We start from the raw sequence: 15,231 nt of genomic DNA on the forward strand, positions 1-15,231 counted from the left end.
TGTATTCATAGTCCCTTCCATTACTCCTATTGGATCGATTATTCTCCGATTTCCCTCTTTTTGTTATCTTCTCCTGTTCCTTTTTTATAGTCTTCACTGTCTCTCTTGTTAAGTTACTACTGTTTCTTCCAGTAGGTTTTTCACTATCTTGTTTCCTATTGTCATATCTGAAATTTCTTTTGGAACTTGCCTTCATATCATCCGAAATCTCAGAAGCAATAAAGTTTTAGCTTTATCTTGTTTTTCCTTCGGTCATTGGTCTGATATTGTTTCTCGTATTTTTGCTCGAACTTCACACTCCGACATAACGTGACCTATTTGCCCACACTGATAACAACATTTGGATACTTTTTCATACTTTACTTGTAGTAAACAATTCTTGTTATCGGCTAGTTCTACTTCAACTTCAGTTTTCAAGGTTTTAGTGGTATCAATCGAAGCCCTAATTCTAGCATATTTCCCCCCTTACTTTCTTTTTCTTGAATCTCATAAGCTTCCCTCTCAAGCTTCCTATCTTCTTCAATGCTTCTCTCGTCAAATACTTTTGGGGTGTGTTTGATATCTCCTATTTCCATGAAAATAAAAGAATTTCCATGGAATTAGGTATTTCCACCATTTGATACGAAGTATAATTCTATGGCTTTAAATCCCTAGGGAATCTATTTCCATGAAATAGCTCACTTTTAATTCCTTGCTCCACCCTAGGAATTAGTCTCTGTGGAAAGTCAAAAATCAAAATAAAAACATTTTAATATATTCGGATACTTGAAACCTAATATTTATCTTCATATATGTTGTAAATGACATTTTACCTATAAAATTTAGCAAAATAAACATTTATTTATACAATGGGCAAATGACATTTTTGCCATTCTTACCAAATGACATGTTTACAAAGTTGTTAAAATGACATTTTGACTTTATATAGCCAAAATTACATTTTTACCCTTTTATAATATCAAATTGACATCTTACCCTTATGTTAAAATGACATTTTTACCCTCGTATAAATCAAAGTGACATTTTTACCCTTATGTGGTTTGAATGATATTCATACTTTTATCTTGTAAAAATGGTATGTCTGCACTTTCACATTGAAATGACACAAAGTTAAATAATTTTACAACATAGGTGCAAAAGTATAATTATGAAAAGATAAGGGTAAAAATGTAATTTAGACAGCATAATGACGAAAATGTAATTTTGGAAACATAAAAGAAAAAATGTCATTTTGACTACATAAGGAGTAACTAGAAACTCTTAATTGAATATTATATTCGTAGAAGTTAGTTGTCAACCAAATAACGGAGTTCGTAATTCCACGGAATAATACATGACTATGAAACGAAAGAACTCTTATTTCTACGGAATAAATTCCATAGAAGACTTTCTATGGAACTCTTTTATTTCCATAGAATTATATCCTTGATATCAAACACAACCTTAAGTAATTTCATATGAAATAGATCATATTCTACAAAATCGTTTCTTTATATTCCTTATCTTTTACTTCTAGGTAAGTTTCTTATGATATAAATAATATTCTATAAAAGAAAATTATATTTGTTACTTTTCCCCTTTGCAGACGGGATTCTGCACATAGTCAATCTCTCATAATATGTACAGTTTGTGATATCCAAATTTGATCGATGACATTCAATTTCAAATTATTAGCTGCATTTCTTAGGTTCTCTAAAATCTAATTTTACTACATCTTTTACCATCCACATAAGAAAAAATATTCTGTCTGTATATAGACGGCCCGAACCATTTAGGAATGAGACTGGAATAGTAGATAACCGTTGACAACTGAAATCAGAGAGAGAGAGAGGACTTGGAACAGGACTAATTTATTCCGATTTTTTTATCACGTGATTTTCACGTGCTTCACGGACAGTAAATCCAAGTGACGACCGCCCTCACAAATTTTGGAAGATTTATCAGTAGATAGATAGAGAGAGAAAGTAAACAGAGAAGTTTAGAGAGAGAGAGAGAGAAAAATGGCTGCTGCTGCTTCTTCCCTCTTTCAAGTTTCACCTTGTTCACTAAAACCCAAACACAAATTTATCCATAGAAACCCTAGAAATCAATACCAATACCAATACCATTCTCTCTCTATAAGATCATCTACTTCTTCTTCTCCCCTCGATGGTTCTTCAATCGAAAACAATTCATCAAAACCAACTGTTTCTTCTTCCCCAAAACACCGTCGTCCTGCTAATGAAAACATCAGGGAGGAAGCTCATCGTCATCATTCAACAACTAATAATCATGGGTTTTCAGCTAAATATGTTCCTTTCAATGCAGATCCATCTTCAACTGAATCTTACTCACTTGATGAAATAGTTTATAGAAGTAGTTCAGGTGGATTATTAGATGTACAACATGATATGGAAGCCCTAAAAAAATTTGATGGTGAATATTGGAAGTCTTTATTTGATTCAAGAATTGGTAAAACAACTTGGCCATATGGATCTGGTGTTTGGAGCAAAAAAGAATGGGTTTTACCAGAAATTGATAGTGATCATATTGTAAGTGCTTTTGAAGGTAATTCTAATCTATTTTGGGCTGAAAGATATGGTAAACAAATGTTAGGTATGAATGATTTATGGGTTAAACATTGTGGTATTAGTCATACTGGTAGTTTTAAAGATTTGGGTATGACTGTTTTAGTTAGTCAAGTTAATCGATTACGAAAACTAAATCGACCCGTTGTTGGTGTTGGTTGTGCTTCAACTGGTGATACTTCTGCTGCTTTATCTGCTTATTGTGCTGCTGCTGGTATTCCTGCTATTGTTTTCTTACCTGCTAATAGAATTTCCATGGCTCAATTAGTTCAACCCATTGCTAATGGTGCTTTTGTTTTGAGTTTAGATACTGATTTTGATGGATGTATGCAGTTAATTCGAGAAATTACAGCCGAATTACCCATATATTTAGCTAATTCTTTGAATAGTTTGAGACTTGAAGGACAAAAAACTGCTGCAATTGAGATATTGCAGCAATTTGATTGGCAAGTACCGGATTGGGTTATCGTTCCTGGTGGAAATTTGGGTAATATTTATGCTTTCTATAAAGGGTTTCAAATGTGCAAAGAATTAGGGCTTGTTGATCGATTACCTCGTCTTGTTTGTGCTCAAGCTGCAAATGCAAATCCTTTATACTTGCATTATAAATCTGGGTGGGGTGAGTTTAAGCCAGTTAAGGCTAATACCACATTTGCTTCTGCAATTCAGATTGGAGACCCTGTTTCGATTGATAGAGCTGTTTTTGCTCTGAAAAATTGTAATGGAATAGTTGAAGAAGCAACAGAGGAAGAATTAATGGATGCAATGTCACAGGCAGATCTTACTGGAATGTTTATTTGTCCTCACACTGGTGTCGCGCTTTCAGCTCTGATTAAACTTAGAAACAGTGGAGTTATCAAACCTACTGATAGGACTGTCGTAGTTAGCACCGCTCATGGGCTGAAATTCACTCAGTCGAAGATCGATTATCACTCCAAGGAGATTCCAGATATGTCTTGCAAGTTTTCTAATCCACCTACGAACGTGAAAGCGGATTTTGGATCGGTTATGGATGTTCTGAAGAAGTATTTAGAAAGTAAGAATCATTAAGAGCTGTTTCACTTGCTGTTATCTGTAAGTCTGTGATCGGTTCACTTCTCTGTTTTTGTTCTTTTGTTTTGTTGTTCGTTTCCTTTTTGTAGGCTGAGGAGGAAAATCAGATCTTGAAGGTCGGTCTGATAGGATGAAACCTAAACTTTAATAGCTATTTGATTCGGTTGAGAATAGTAAGCTAAGCTTCATAATTACTATGTTTTCACGAACTTTATACAAACAGTTTCGTTATTGTTTTGGGACTTGAAATTTCTATCATGTTTTAAGAGATACAATTTGCTTAAAGTGCTGCACTGTAGTATTTTTGTTTTAAGATCCCTAATTGCAGTTCAGTTTCTGCTTACATGTTTATAATTGAGCCTTGTGTCCATGGATGCGGCTACAACGCAGTTTGATAGGGCTAGCTAGTAGCTCACGAGTGGGATAAAGATGGTTGTGTTTCTTTAGCATGTGGTGGCCCATCGCTACACTAGACATGGTGTCCCGTCATATGGGGATGTTAATGGAGGACAATGAAGAAAATCAATGCATGTCGCCAACTCTATAGATAGACAGGATGAGAAAGCAAAAAATAGGAATCATCGAAAAAAAAACTTAGATAATGTACAAGCAAAAGGAAAGAGATACTTGGAAGCTCCTTGAGCATTCATACCCAAGGTGATCCTCCATTTTCTGGATCAACATTGTGTTAACCTAGTTAAAATGTTGTCTTAGATTATTCTCCAACTAGGTGCATTCTTATTGCAACAGTGGAAGGAGAGCTCTCGGTGACCGTCTCCTAATAAAACAACGGCCATTTTGGTATTTTCTTTAGAAAATGATTAAAATGCCCCTTATCTTATTTGCCACGTTGGTCACCCAGGGAGTCTCCGAGGGAGTTCTTTTATTATTTTTGTTGTGGTTGTCCCCGCCTGGTCGTTATCAATAAAACATGAGGATCAGATCACTTAGAGTTGGATATTGTAGTTCATTTGGTTAGCCAACTCAACATATGAGTAATCATATCTCAAGGGGTTTCCCGTCACACATCAAATCCACTTGGGAGCTCTTCTTTCTAAAAGTTTTTTGGAAGTATATCATATGCTCATTAAGTTCTTCTCTTTCTAAAAGCTTATAATGGAATTCACTCGGGGTGGATGTCATCCAGCTTTCTTCGGATTCCAGAGTCATCCGAACTCAAAATCTCCTAGGAGGCAGAGACTTAAATGAAGAGATTCATCTCCCTGACATTACAACCACCTTCTAGGTCTCGAATTCTGAGACACGGATTCATACCCTTTCAGACATGTTGATTTTTCCCCGAAAAAATAAATAACCTTTCAAATATGCTGAGCTTTCTCCGCAAAGACCATAACAGGTCACATTGCAAAAGGTGGGATCCATCTGACAACGTTAAAAGTAGTCTAGCCCAAACCAACCAAAAGGTGAAATAAAAACGATTGGTTTAGACGTTATAACGGTTGTTTCCGAGAAATGGTTTGGACCAGGAGAAATATTTATTCAGTAATATGTCTGGGTCTGCTAGAGAGTGCACTCTTGGTGAATTATATGTAGCTCCAAGAAGATAAAAGGTTAGAAGGGGAAGGAGTTTTAAAACTAAACTCAAATAAGAAACAAACAACATGAACCAGTCATACTATATTGTTAACCCAAAAAGAAAGGGTGAAATGTACCAATAACCTTTGTTTTAGAGGTCCCTCCTCTGGCTGTCTTCCTATATCTAAAGATTCTCAACAACACCACAACACCTTCAAGAGTAATCGTACAACGATATGCTCTTATCATCTGATACACTCGCAAGCCGACCTACTCTCACGCCAGTTCCACCTGGTGGACGAAAAGCAACTCCCCATACTTGATCGGAATGGTTACTCATTGTTTGAATAGGAGTTCTCATCTTCAAATCCCATAATCTCACAGTCCGATCACTTGAACCTGAAGCTATTGCTGCACCGTCTGGGCTCACATCCACACTCAATACCCAGCTGTCGTGGCCCGATAAGGCCCCAATCATACTCTTCCCTTCTGCATCAGACATATGCAGATGGGTATCGTCCGATGCAGAAAAGAGAATTCGTGGATCAATGGGGGAGTAAACGAGTGATCTCACAGCAGATCTGTGACTGTCTAGGTGGTGAAGGAACTTCGCACGAGAAACATCAAAGATTGAGATGGTCCCATCCATGGATCCACAGGCTAAACGCCTTCCATCTGGACTCCATGCAACTGAAAGAACGAACTTGCCACTTCCGCTTTTATCTGCAGGTTTGGCTCCATCTGGGCGAGGTACTGCTAGGGTTGCAATAGGTTCCCACGTGGCTGTGTCCCACAATTTGATTGATGCACTGCCTCCACCAGCAACTGCTAGGATGGTTCCCTACGAGAAATAAAATCATTAGATTGAGCAGCGTAAGTAAATGATTTCTGAGAAGTGAAGCACAAAAAACCACAACTAGTTATTGCATGTAGGAGATGTCTGTGTGATCTAAGAAGTAAGAACTACGAAAAAGTTACAATTAATATGCTTGCAGATAGCAATAATTGCAATTTTCAGTAACGACCCTATTATTTTTTCTGAAAAGTAACTACCCTGCTAATTTCTATTTGACCCTGTGGAAAATTCATTCAAATAGAAAATCACGCTCACGTATACAATGAAACAAACAAGTTTAGTTAAATAGACAAATGTTCTTTGCAGAAGCCAACGTCATCCAAAGGGGTTTCATGCATCTAACAATCCATTTAAGATTCAGTAGAAATATGTCACGTGAATTACGTTGCAACTCCTCTTTTTATACTTTAGATATTATGCTAGTCGCCCTACCAAGGCTCAGCTCGTAGAACTGAGCCAGTAACCAAATCTTTACGTGAATAAAGCAAGTCTAGTGGTTTTAGGAATGATAGAAAACTAGATCAGCTCTTAATACACTTCTGTGTTCTTGTTTATAATAACTTCTACAAGTTGAGGTACTGAAGCTTAGCTTAAAAGTCATCCCTATGTGGTAGACAGTTCTCATTCTTTCTAAGTTCTATGACACAACGTAACTGCACAGAAACTATCAAAGTAACTTCCGATGAGGGTGAAAGTACTGCGCCAAAAGACTAAAATGACTAACTCGCACTGACATGGATCAGAATAACCATCATTGACTCTGATGTACTAAGGAACAGGCAAAGTCAGTCGAGTTATTAGTCAATGAGATGGTTGAATTGCTAGCTTGCCACTTGCCTAAGAGTCGCTAAGCGCGCTTGAATGACAGTCTTCCCCAACTCCAGTAAGCTCTGTAAGTCAATTGCTTGTGAATGCAATCATTTTTTAATGTGAATCATGTTTACTCGTTTTAAGCTCTACATGCAGACTATAGTGAACAACCAATGCACAATAATGAAGAAACTAGTCAGTAAGCAAACAAGCATGTGATCAAGAGATGTACTAAGCAAGCATCATTACTCAACAGAAGTCCTCAAGTAATCTAAAAGAAAAAAATTACAAAACCATATAGGACTGACTAGATATTTCTCCGGCAGCTCCTTCAAATGCGTTTCGCCCAATAAGATAATGGAAAGGGAGTAAACCCTTTCAAAAATGCTGGACTCAGGTTTGAGCATCTAAGCGCTGCCTTCCCATTGAAACAAACTATGACAACATAATTTCCAATGCTCAAACATGGGAGAGACACATTAATAAGTAAAAAGGACAAACATTCTACACGTGGTGGTGTGTAACCATTAAAAGGCGCCACTAAAGATTTTAGGTTAGGAAGTCAAATAAGTAAGAACAATTGAAAATTTATCACTGTGGACATTTCTGCTAGTCTATTGTCATGTTAAACAGTCCAGACTGCGAATATATCTGGTCCACTTCATGCAGTAAAATAGGAAAAATAATAAAAAAAGCTGTTACTCAGCCGAGTCACATGCAATATAACCAAGTTTATGGCCAAAAAAGAAACGCGGACCCACGTAATATATAATTATATATGAAACGGTGATTTATCTGTTTCCCTATATCGATGTGAAAAGATAAAACCAGAAAGTTTTGAGTAGAGGGGAATCCTGAATTACCATTTTAGAGAAATCCTAATAGTGTTTTGATAAACAAAGCATAAAGGACGGTCAAAATTAAGTTATCTAGTTTTCTTAATTTTCTAACATCAAAATAATTGTAACCGTAACTAATTTAGACTCACGTTGTGGCCTACAGTATTGCTAGATAGTAAACTAATAGCAATTACAATGTATCCACAAATTAACTCTTTCACTCAACAAAACATACTAGAAAAATTAAGTCTGTCAAATATAGTAATGCATTTTTAACTAATCAGCAAAGATGAAATATCTCTGCGAAGTTTAGAATCTTTAGCCAAAACAAGAATTCGTGTCCTTCAAAAGAAGAACTTAGTACGACGAAAATCGAACATATGCAATCAACAAGATCCTCTGAAACAGCTAGCTACGTTATGCCATAACAGGTAAAACTGTAAAAGATCTGACGAGGGTATTTTTTTTGAATTTTAATCTCCCTGCCTGCCTCTCCCTATCCAGCAATTTCAATCTTACCATTAATCGAAGTCAAAATCTACAAAATCTTCACAGGAATCTATTCAAGTATGAGGATGGAAACAGGTGAAATAATAGGATAATTCAAACACAAATACAATGATTGTCCATGCACACATCTATCACATGGTCGAGGAAGTTTCCGAAGAACATAACAACAAAACAAAAGGCACGGTAAGACAATCCTTTCCCTGTTTATTTACCACATCGAAATCAAATGTTCACAAGCAAAAAATTTAAACCATCTGAGATCATTTCAGCTTCAATGTCTCATGGATCAAAACACTATTCCAACATTTGTTAGTTAATCAGGTTAATACTAATACGGCCTATAGTTTCCACACTCAATCAGAAACTGAAATTCTTCCAGAAATTACTTCTAAACCCTAACTTTGAAGTGCGAAAGAAAACATTCACATGTAAATTATTAATAAAAAATCATAATTCTTCAAGACTAGCTTCAAAACCCTAGATTCGGTAAAAGAAAACATTAACTATTTTACCTTAGGATCGAATTGCATTTGCCAAACTTCAGAAGGTGGAGATTCAAGAGTAGCAATAGTCGCATTAGTATCAACATCGAAAACCCTAACGAAACTATCAAGAGAAGCAGAAGCAGCAATTACTCCAGAAGGATGAGCGGCAACAGAAACAACACCAAGACAATGTCCAGTAATTCTTCCTTCTGAAATAAGTTCATCGGGTCTCCATAACTTCACAGTTTCATCTAAAGAACCAGTAAGCAAAAGTGAAGGTCGAGAATCTGTTGCTGGAATCCAAGTAACTGCCCATACTGATTCATCATGTGCATTTTCGACCGATTTCAATCCTGCTAGCTTCATCGTTTTGCATAAAAATGATATTACTCAAACGAACTTATAAAACCCTAGAAGAAGAATGAATCAAAACCCTAGATGTTCAATAGGAAAGATGATTAAGGCTCTGTAATTTGGGAAACACAACAAAGGCTAGGAATTACGCATACGCAGTAATGGTGTTGGTGAGCGCTGAAGTACTGGATCACTCCATGTGAATTGGAGTATGTGGTAATTTTGTAAATCACAAAATTGGGTTGAGGTCCAAAAATTGACTCCCTAATAGGATCCGCCCCCAGCTTGGTGAGTGAATATGGCGGAGGTCCTTTAGTCGGAAAAGTACTTTCCCGATGTATTTTTCACTTTTTTTTTTTCTTTCATTACCCTCGCACCGTACACAAAGCATTAATTCTTTCATTTCCTAACTAAAAGAACACTAACCATTTAACGTTTATTTTTTATTTATCTCTATGTACTGTATTTCTTTTCACCCGTTCTCTCTCTAGAATTTCCAACACTTTTTATTTTCTCTCTCTCAAAAGTTTCTTTTACAAACAAATGAAGCAAAGATTAATAGAATTTAACAACAGATCTGAAGGATTCAACATCAAAATTACATAAAGTATTTCGTAAACAGATTATAGATCTTTTTCTTGAAACAAATTTGAATTTTTTTCTTGAAAAGTCTGTAGATTTCATAATAGGTATGTACCATAAATTTCGGATTTAGGAGATTTTTTATTATATTGGGAAGATCTTATATTTTAGGAAATTCTGATTTTAGGAGATTTTATTATGATATTGTCAAGATCGGTCTTATAAATTTTATGTGGGCGCTGCTAAAAGCACTTGGCAAAACTGCTATTAGTAGGCGGCTCTATAAGAGGGCGGGCCAACCACCACTGCTTCTATAAGGACCCGAATATCTTTAAGTAGACGACCTCTTTGGCAAAATTCTAACGTCTCGGTTTAAAAGAAATTCTCTCACTCAACACCCTCTCTCTAAACCAGGACCACTGAACGCTCTCACTCTCTAATCGATCTCTAACTCAAATCTTTCAACATTTTTCTTCTCTCTGAAATGCTCACCACCAAATCAGTACCTTTCTCTCCAGGTTTAACTCATCTCAACTACCTCAAGTCGAGGAAAATTCTCACTCTTCCGCTGCCGGTGACATCGGTGAACCTATGGAAGTCGGTGACGTGGATGATGATATTGCAGAAGAAGATAATAATTCTAAATCAATGAAGAACAAATGAAAAATTGTTATTTACAAAATAAAAACGAAACACACCCTTTATTTCCTTCCTCAATTGTTGTTGATCAAAGGATTTTTTACGACGATGGATTATTAGTACATGGTATTTCAAAATTTAATCCTCAAGTTACGCGTTTAAGAGCTTTAGATCTCATTTATCAGTTCCATTGATGAGAGAAAAATAATTGAATCAATCAGTAGAGTTCTTTCTTCAACTGGATTTTGCAAAATTGGGTCATTTCCCTAAACCCTAACTCTAGATTTGATTTAGTATAATATCCAGAAGAAACTAGTTAGTGCGCCATTAAGGACGGAACGGACTCCCTAGTCTATGTCCTTTCACAACAATACAGATCACTTAATCTGTACTCGTGTGAATGTTCCCAGACCGGTTTAGTCCATTCACGTAATCCAGAATTTGATTTTTCTTTTCACTAAACTATACAATACGTATTGAAACATCAAACAATGAGTCGAGGTATATTTTGTTTTTTAGGTGGCGCCACCACTTTTGGGTGGTTATAGTCGGTTACTAGCAGTTCCTTTACGGTAACTGCAGTGATTCTCCCTTCTTTTTCTCCCTATTATATTTTTTGGTCGAGATTTAGTCTTTTTTTCATCCGTTATTCTCTCCTTCTTTTTCTCCCACACAATTTATATTCTTTCAAATGGATAACAATACATCAGATTTTCTCCAACAATTTTCAGAATTAACCACAGAAGAACCATCTATTCAAACCGTAGAAGGATTCGATCTTCTTAGTTTGGAACCAACAATCATTAAGCATGGAGTTGTTAAGTTTTATAGTGACAGACGAATTAACATCAGCCAGGCAATGATCCGTCTCTCTAAAGTCATTTATGGTCCTAATAAGTTTTCTCTAACAGAAATCAAGGAAACCCACTTTCTGATCCGATTCCAACCGGAATGGAACTAGATATGGCTGTTGACCGATCTCCATGGGTTATAATGGACGAACTTATAATCCTACAGGAATGTAAAGATACTATTTCTCTGATAGATCATACTTTCGATAAAGTTTGGCTATGGGTTCAAATGCATGGAATTCTGATGAGAAATCTTAACAGTACATACATCAACAGGCTGGCTTCTACCATGGGAAATTTCAAAACAACAACCCCATAAGATGCGTTAAAATGGACAGTTTATGGCCGAGTTCGGGTTGAAATCCCTATCGCTGATCCATTTCCAAGAGGATCAACCTTAATTTATGTAATACCCAACTCATCTCGGTTCAACTTCGCTTTGAAAAATTGCCACATTTTTGTTCTTCGTGTGGTCGTATAGGCCACACTATTAATTTTTGCCCCGTCATTCTTTGTTTCGGGGATATGCTAAAATTAAACTTGAACGAAAAACAACATGCATTTGTCAAACTTTCTATGGAACCTAAATATCCGGACAACTTTAGAGTCCCTTTATCTATTAGAGGTAATGGCAGAGAAGTGGATTCCTTCAATGGAGCAATCTTCCCTATAACATCAGGGATTTTAGGATCGGCACCCAATTGTGTTAATAATGATATTGAGACCAGTTCTGGACGATTAAATTCAAAGTATGGGGCAGCGTTGAATCAGTTTAATAATATGAAGAGATCTCGTGGATCTACCAGAGAGATCACTAATAATAATAATTCTAAATCTCATATGGTTTGTGGTTTGAATACAGATTTACAACAGGAAAGGACTATCGAGGAAGAAGGCCTCAGATCTACTAAAAGAATGGCTAGACAAATTAATTTGGTCAACAACTCTGAAAAGGTCACGGATACCTTAAAGCCGATGGAAGAATGAGTGTTTCCGCGTGGAATTGTCGGAGAATTGGGAACTACCCGACAAAGAATGCCCTCTATTAGTTCCTTAGGGGCCTTCTCTAGTATTTTTAACTGAAACTAAATTATCTTCTTTATGTAATTTTTCTTTTCTTAATAATTTGGGGTACAATAATGTCCATCAGATTCCCTCAAATGGTAGAGGGGGTGGACTTGCCCTTGTTTAGACTAATGAAGTTAACGTGTATGTTAACTATTCGGATTCTAATGTTATTCATGCTACTTTTATGATTCGGATATTAATAGTCCTTGGGACTTGTTTGCTGTTTATGGTCCCCCTCGGATTCATGGCCGACAATTATTTTGAACTAACTTTCGTTCCACTTTATTATCAGTAACTAACCCGTCTGCATTGGTGACATGAATGCTATAGGTACAACTTCTGAAAAAAGAGAGGGAAATCATTCTATCCCTTTTATGAACCAATTCAAATCCTTTATTCAACAAAGTGGCCTTCTCGATCTTGGGTTCAACGGCCCAGCGTTTACCTGGACAAACAATAGAGATCGTTTTCACCTTACACAAGAAAGGTTGGACCGAGCCTTAGCATCATGGGATTGGATACTATAATTTCCAGATGCGGGAGTCTTTCACTTGCCAAGATACGCAAGTGACCATGCTCCTGTATTACTCAAACTTAAAGTGATGGGTTAAATCTTACCGACAATAAACAGATTTGAAAAGTTTTGGACTAAGAATCGGGATTATCATGAAATTTTTGAAAACATTTGGGATCAAGCTTCGGTTTCTTTTATGATAAGGCGCAAACGGTCAAGTCATCTCTTTTGACATGGAGTAAACGATCTTTTAACATGATTTGGGACAGAATAAAGGCGCTCCATCAGAGATTACTACACATTCAATCATTAACTCCAACAGATGTCACGTTGGAAATTGAAAGTAATCTCCAAGAAGAAATAATGCATTTGGAAGAAGTAGAAAGGACGAAAAGTGAACAGAGGGCCAGACAAAATTGGGTACATAACGGCGATTGCAACACGAAAGCCTTCCTTAAGGCAATGTCAATTCGACGCCAAAAAAACAGAATACATCAATTGAAACTGCAATCAGGTACTGTTACTTCCAATGAAACCGAAATAGATAATGAGTTAACAGATTTTTTTCAAAATTTGTTCAAAGCTGAACCAGTTGTTCAATCACCAATGGAAGTTCTCAATGCATATAAAGTAATTTCAGACGAAAACATCGACGCCGTCTCAGGAATTCTAACGGCAGAGGAAATCAATGAAGTGGTAATGAATGTGGGAGGGAATAAAAGTCCGGGACCAGATGGTCTTCCCAGCGAATATTTTTAACACAATTGGGACAAAATTGGAGGAAAACTCATTACTTATATTCAGAGTATTTTCAGATCTGGTTTCATCGATCCCTCCTTTAATTTTACTACCATTGCCTTAGTCCCAAAGGTCAGAAATCCGAGTTGCGCTTCTGAATTTTGTCCTATCTCACTTTGCAACTCCATTTACAAATTCATCACTAAAGTTACTGCTAACCGTATAAAATCGTTTTTAGAAAACAATATCATGTGGACCCAGAATGCATTTGTGCCCAATAGACAAATTCTTGACAATATAGTGATTACCCAAGAGTTATTACACTCCATGAACGGGTCTAGGGGTACAACTAGGGTTTTGCTCTTAAAATGGATATGGTTAAGGCATATGACAGGGTTAGCTGGCAGTTCTTCGAACTGGTCCTCAAAGCCTTAGGCTTTTCAGGAAGGTTTCTCCAGCTTATGCTCTCTTGCCTTACCACTCCAACGTTTAATATTCAGGTTAACGGTCATTTATATGGGAGCTTTAGGAGCTCTCGAGGACTTAGGCAAGGTGTCCTTTGTCACCCTACCTCTTTAACCTCTCGTCTCAGGCCCTATCAATACTCATTTCATATTATGAATCTAAGAGTCTGTTTACGGGTTACAAGATAAATCACTCGAGCCCCTCTATCTCACACCTTTTATTTGCTGATGATTTAATGATTTTTGGTAAAGCAACTACTGATAATCTGAATACGAGTTTATGTCTGTTTATTCCAGCTTCTCGTGTCAGGCGGTTAACTACGAAAATTCGTCTATATACTTTAGCAAAGGAGTGCCACCTGCAATTAGAGATCAATACAATTTAGTCCTTCAAGCTCCAATTATGACAGATCAGTCAAAATAATTCGGAGTTCTTTTACTTAAACAAGGAAATAGAGTAAAAAGTTTTGAATGGTTGATGGACAAATTTAAGAAAACACTCTCGGGTTGGAAACAGAATATGGTCACGCAGGCGCGTCGTACTGTCCTCATTAAGTCTGTTCTCAATCGACTATGTGTTTACCCTTTTAGCTATCAAATGCTACTTGTAGGTATTATTCAAGAACTCGAAAAGGAAGAAAGGTGTTTTAGGTGGGGTTATGGGGTCAATGAGAGGAAGATACATTTTATCAACTGGAATATTATCACAAGCTCAAAGAAAAATGGGGGTCTTGGTATACGATCACTCACTGAAGTCAATGAGTCATTTCTGGCAAAAATGGCATGGAGGTTTCTCACAAACAAGAATGCAACTTGGGTAAAATTAATTAAAGAATTTATGGGCTTATAGTCCAAAAAACGGGCCCTATTAAGACATTTAGTCCTCTCTAATCCTATAAAGGGTTTCTAAACCAAAATATTAATATAAATGGATATCTAGTCCTTTTGGGTAAATCTAGAGGGAAAATACAAATCCCTAGAATACATATTAATTCATAATACCTAAATTAACCTTCCTTATATATAAAAACGGTTTTTCTCCCAAAATCCCTAAATATCTCTTTCCTATTTTATCTCCCACTTTCTCTCTCCAATCTCCTCCATAACAGAAACCATATATTCTCTCTATCTAAAACTAAAATCCAAATCATTTTTCTCTCTCTCTAAAACCGCAACCCTAATGTGATTCAGAAAAGGTTTTTCATCCTCCATTTTTGAAGATCGAACTCTTCTTCCAATCTATTTCACCAACTCAATCCACAATCGTTTATTAATTGTTCCATCATCAAATTTCCAGGTTCGTATTCATCTTTATGTTTAATATTTGATTAATCTTTGATTTCCATCGTCATTGAATCTGGTTCA

The 15,231-nt window shown here is 36.4% G+C and overlaps 2 protein-coding genes across 2 annotated transcripts; one reads left to right on the forward strand and one right to left on the reverse strand.

Annotated features, from left to right (window-relative positions):
* Positions 1 to 1,932: 1,932 nt before the first annotated feature.
* Positions 1,933 to 3,905, forward strand: LOC147543613 (threonine synthase, chloroplastic-like). The gene has a single exon (XM_086632300.1). The coding sequence runs from the start codon at positions 2,001 to 2,003 to the stop codon at positions 3,615 to 3,617; it is 1,617 nt and encodes a 538-aa protein (XP_086488426.1). The 5' UTR covers positions 1,933 to 2,000; the 3' UTR covers positions 3,618 to 3,905.
* A 1,287-nt stretch (positions 3,906 to 5,192) lies between these two features.
* Positions 5,193 to 9,221, reverse strand: VIP3 (Transducin/WD40 repeat-like superfamily protein). Its single transcript, XM_086632301.1, has 2 exons — positions 8,684 to 9,221; positions 5,193 to 5,997 (listed from the first exon to the last, which is right to left on the reverse strand). The coding sequence occupies exons 1-2, from the start codon at positions 9,020 to 9,022 to the stop codon at positions 5,371 to 5,373; spliced, it is 966 nt and encodes a 321-aa protein (XP_086488427.1). The 5' UTR covers positions 9,023 to 9,221; the 3' UTR covers positions 5,193 to 5,370.
* Positions 9,222 to 15,231: the final 6,010 nt, after the last annotated feature.

This window comes from Eschscholzia californica, unplaced genomic scaffold (genome assembly GCF_041429995.1).
Source record: "Eschscholzia californica isolate CP2 unplaced genomic scaffold, dmEscCali1.0.p SCAF_4, whole genome shotgun sequence".
NCBI lineage: Eukaryota > Viridiplantae > Streptophyta > Magnoliopsida > Ranunculales > Papaveraceae > Eschscholzia > Eschscholzia californica.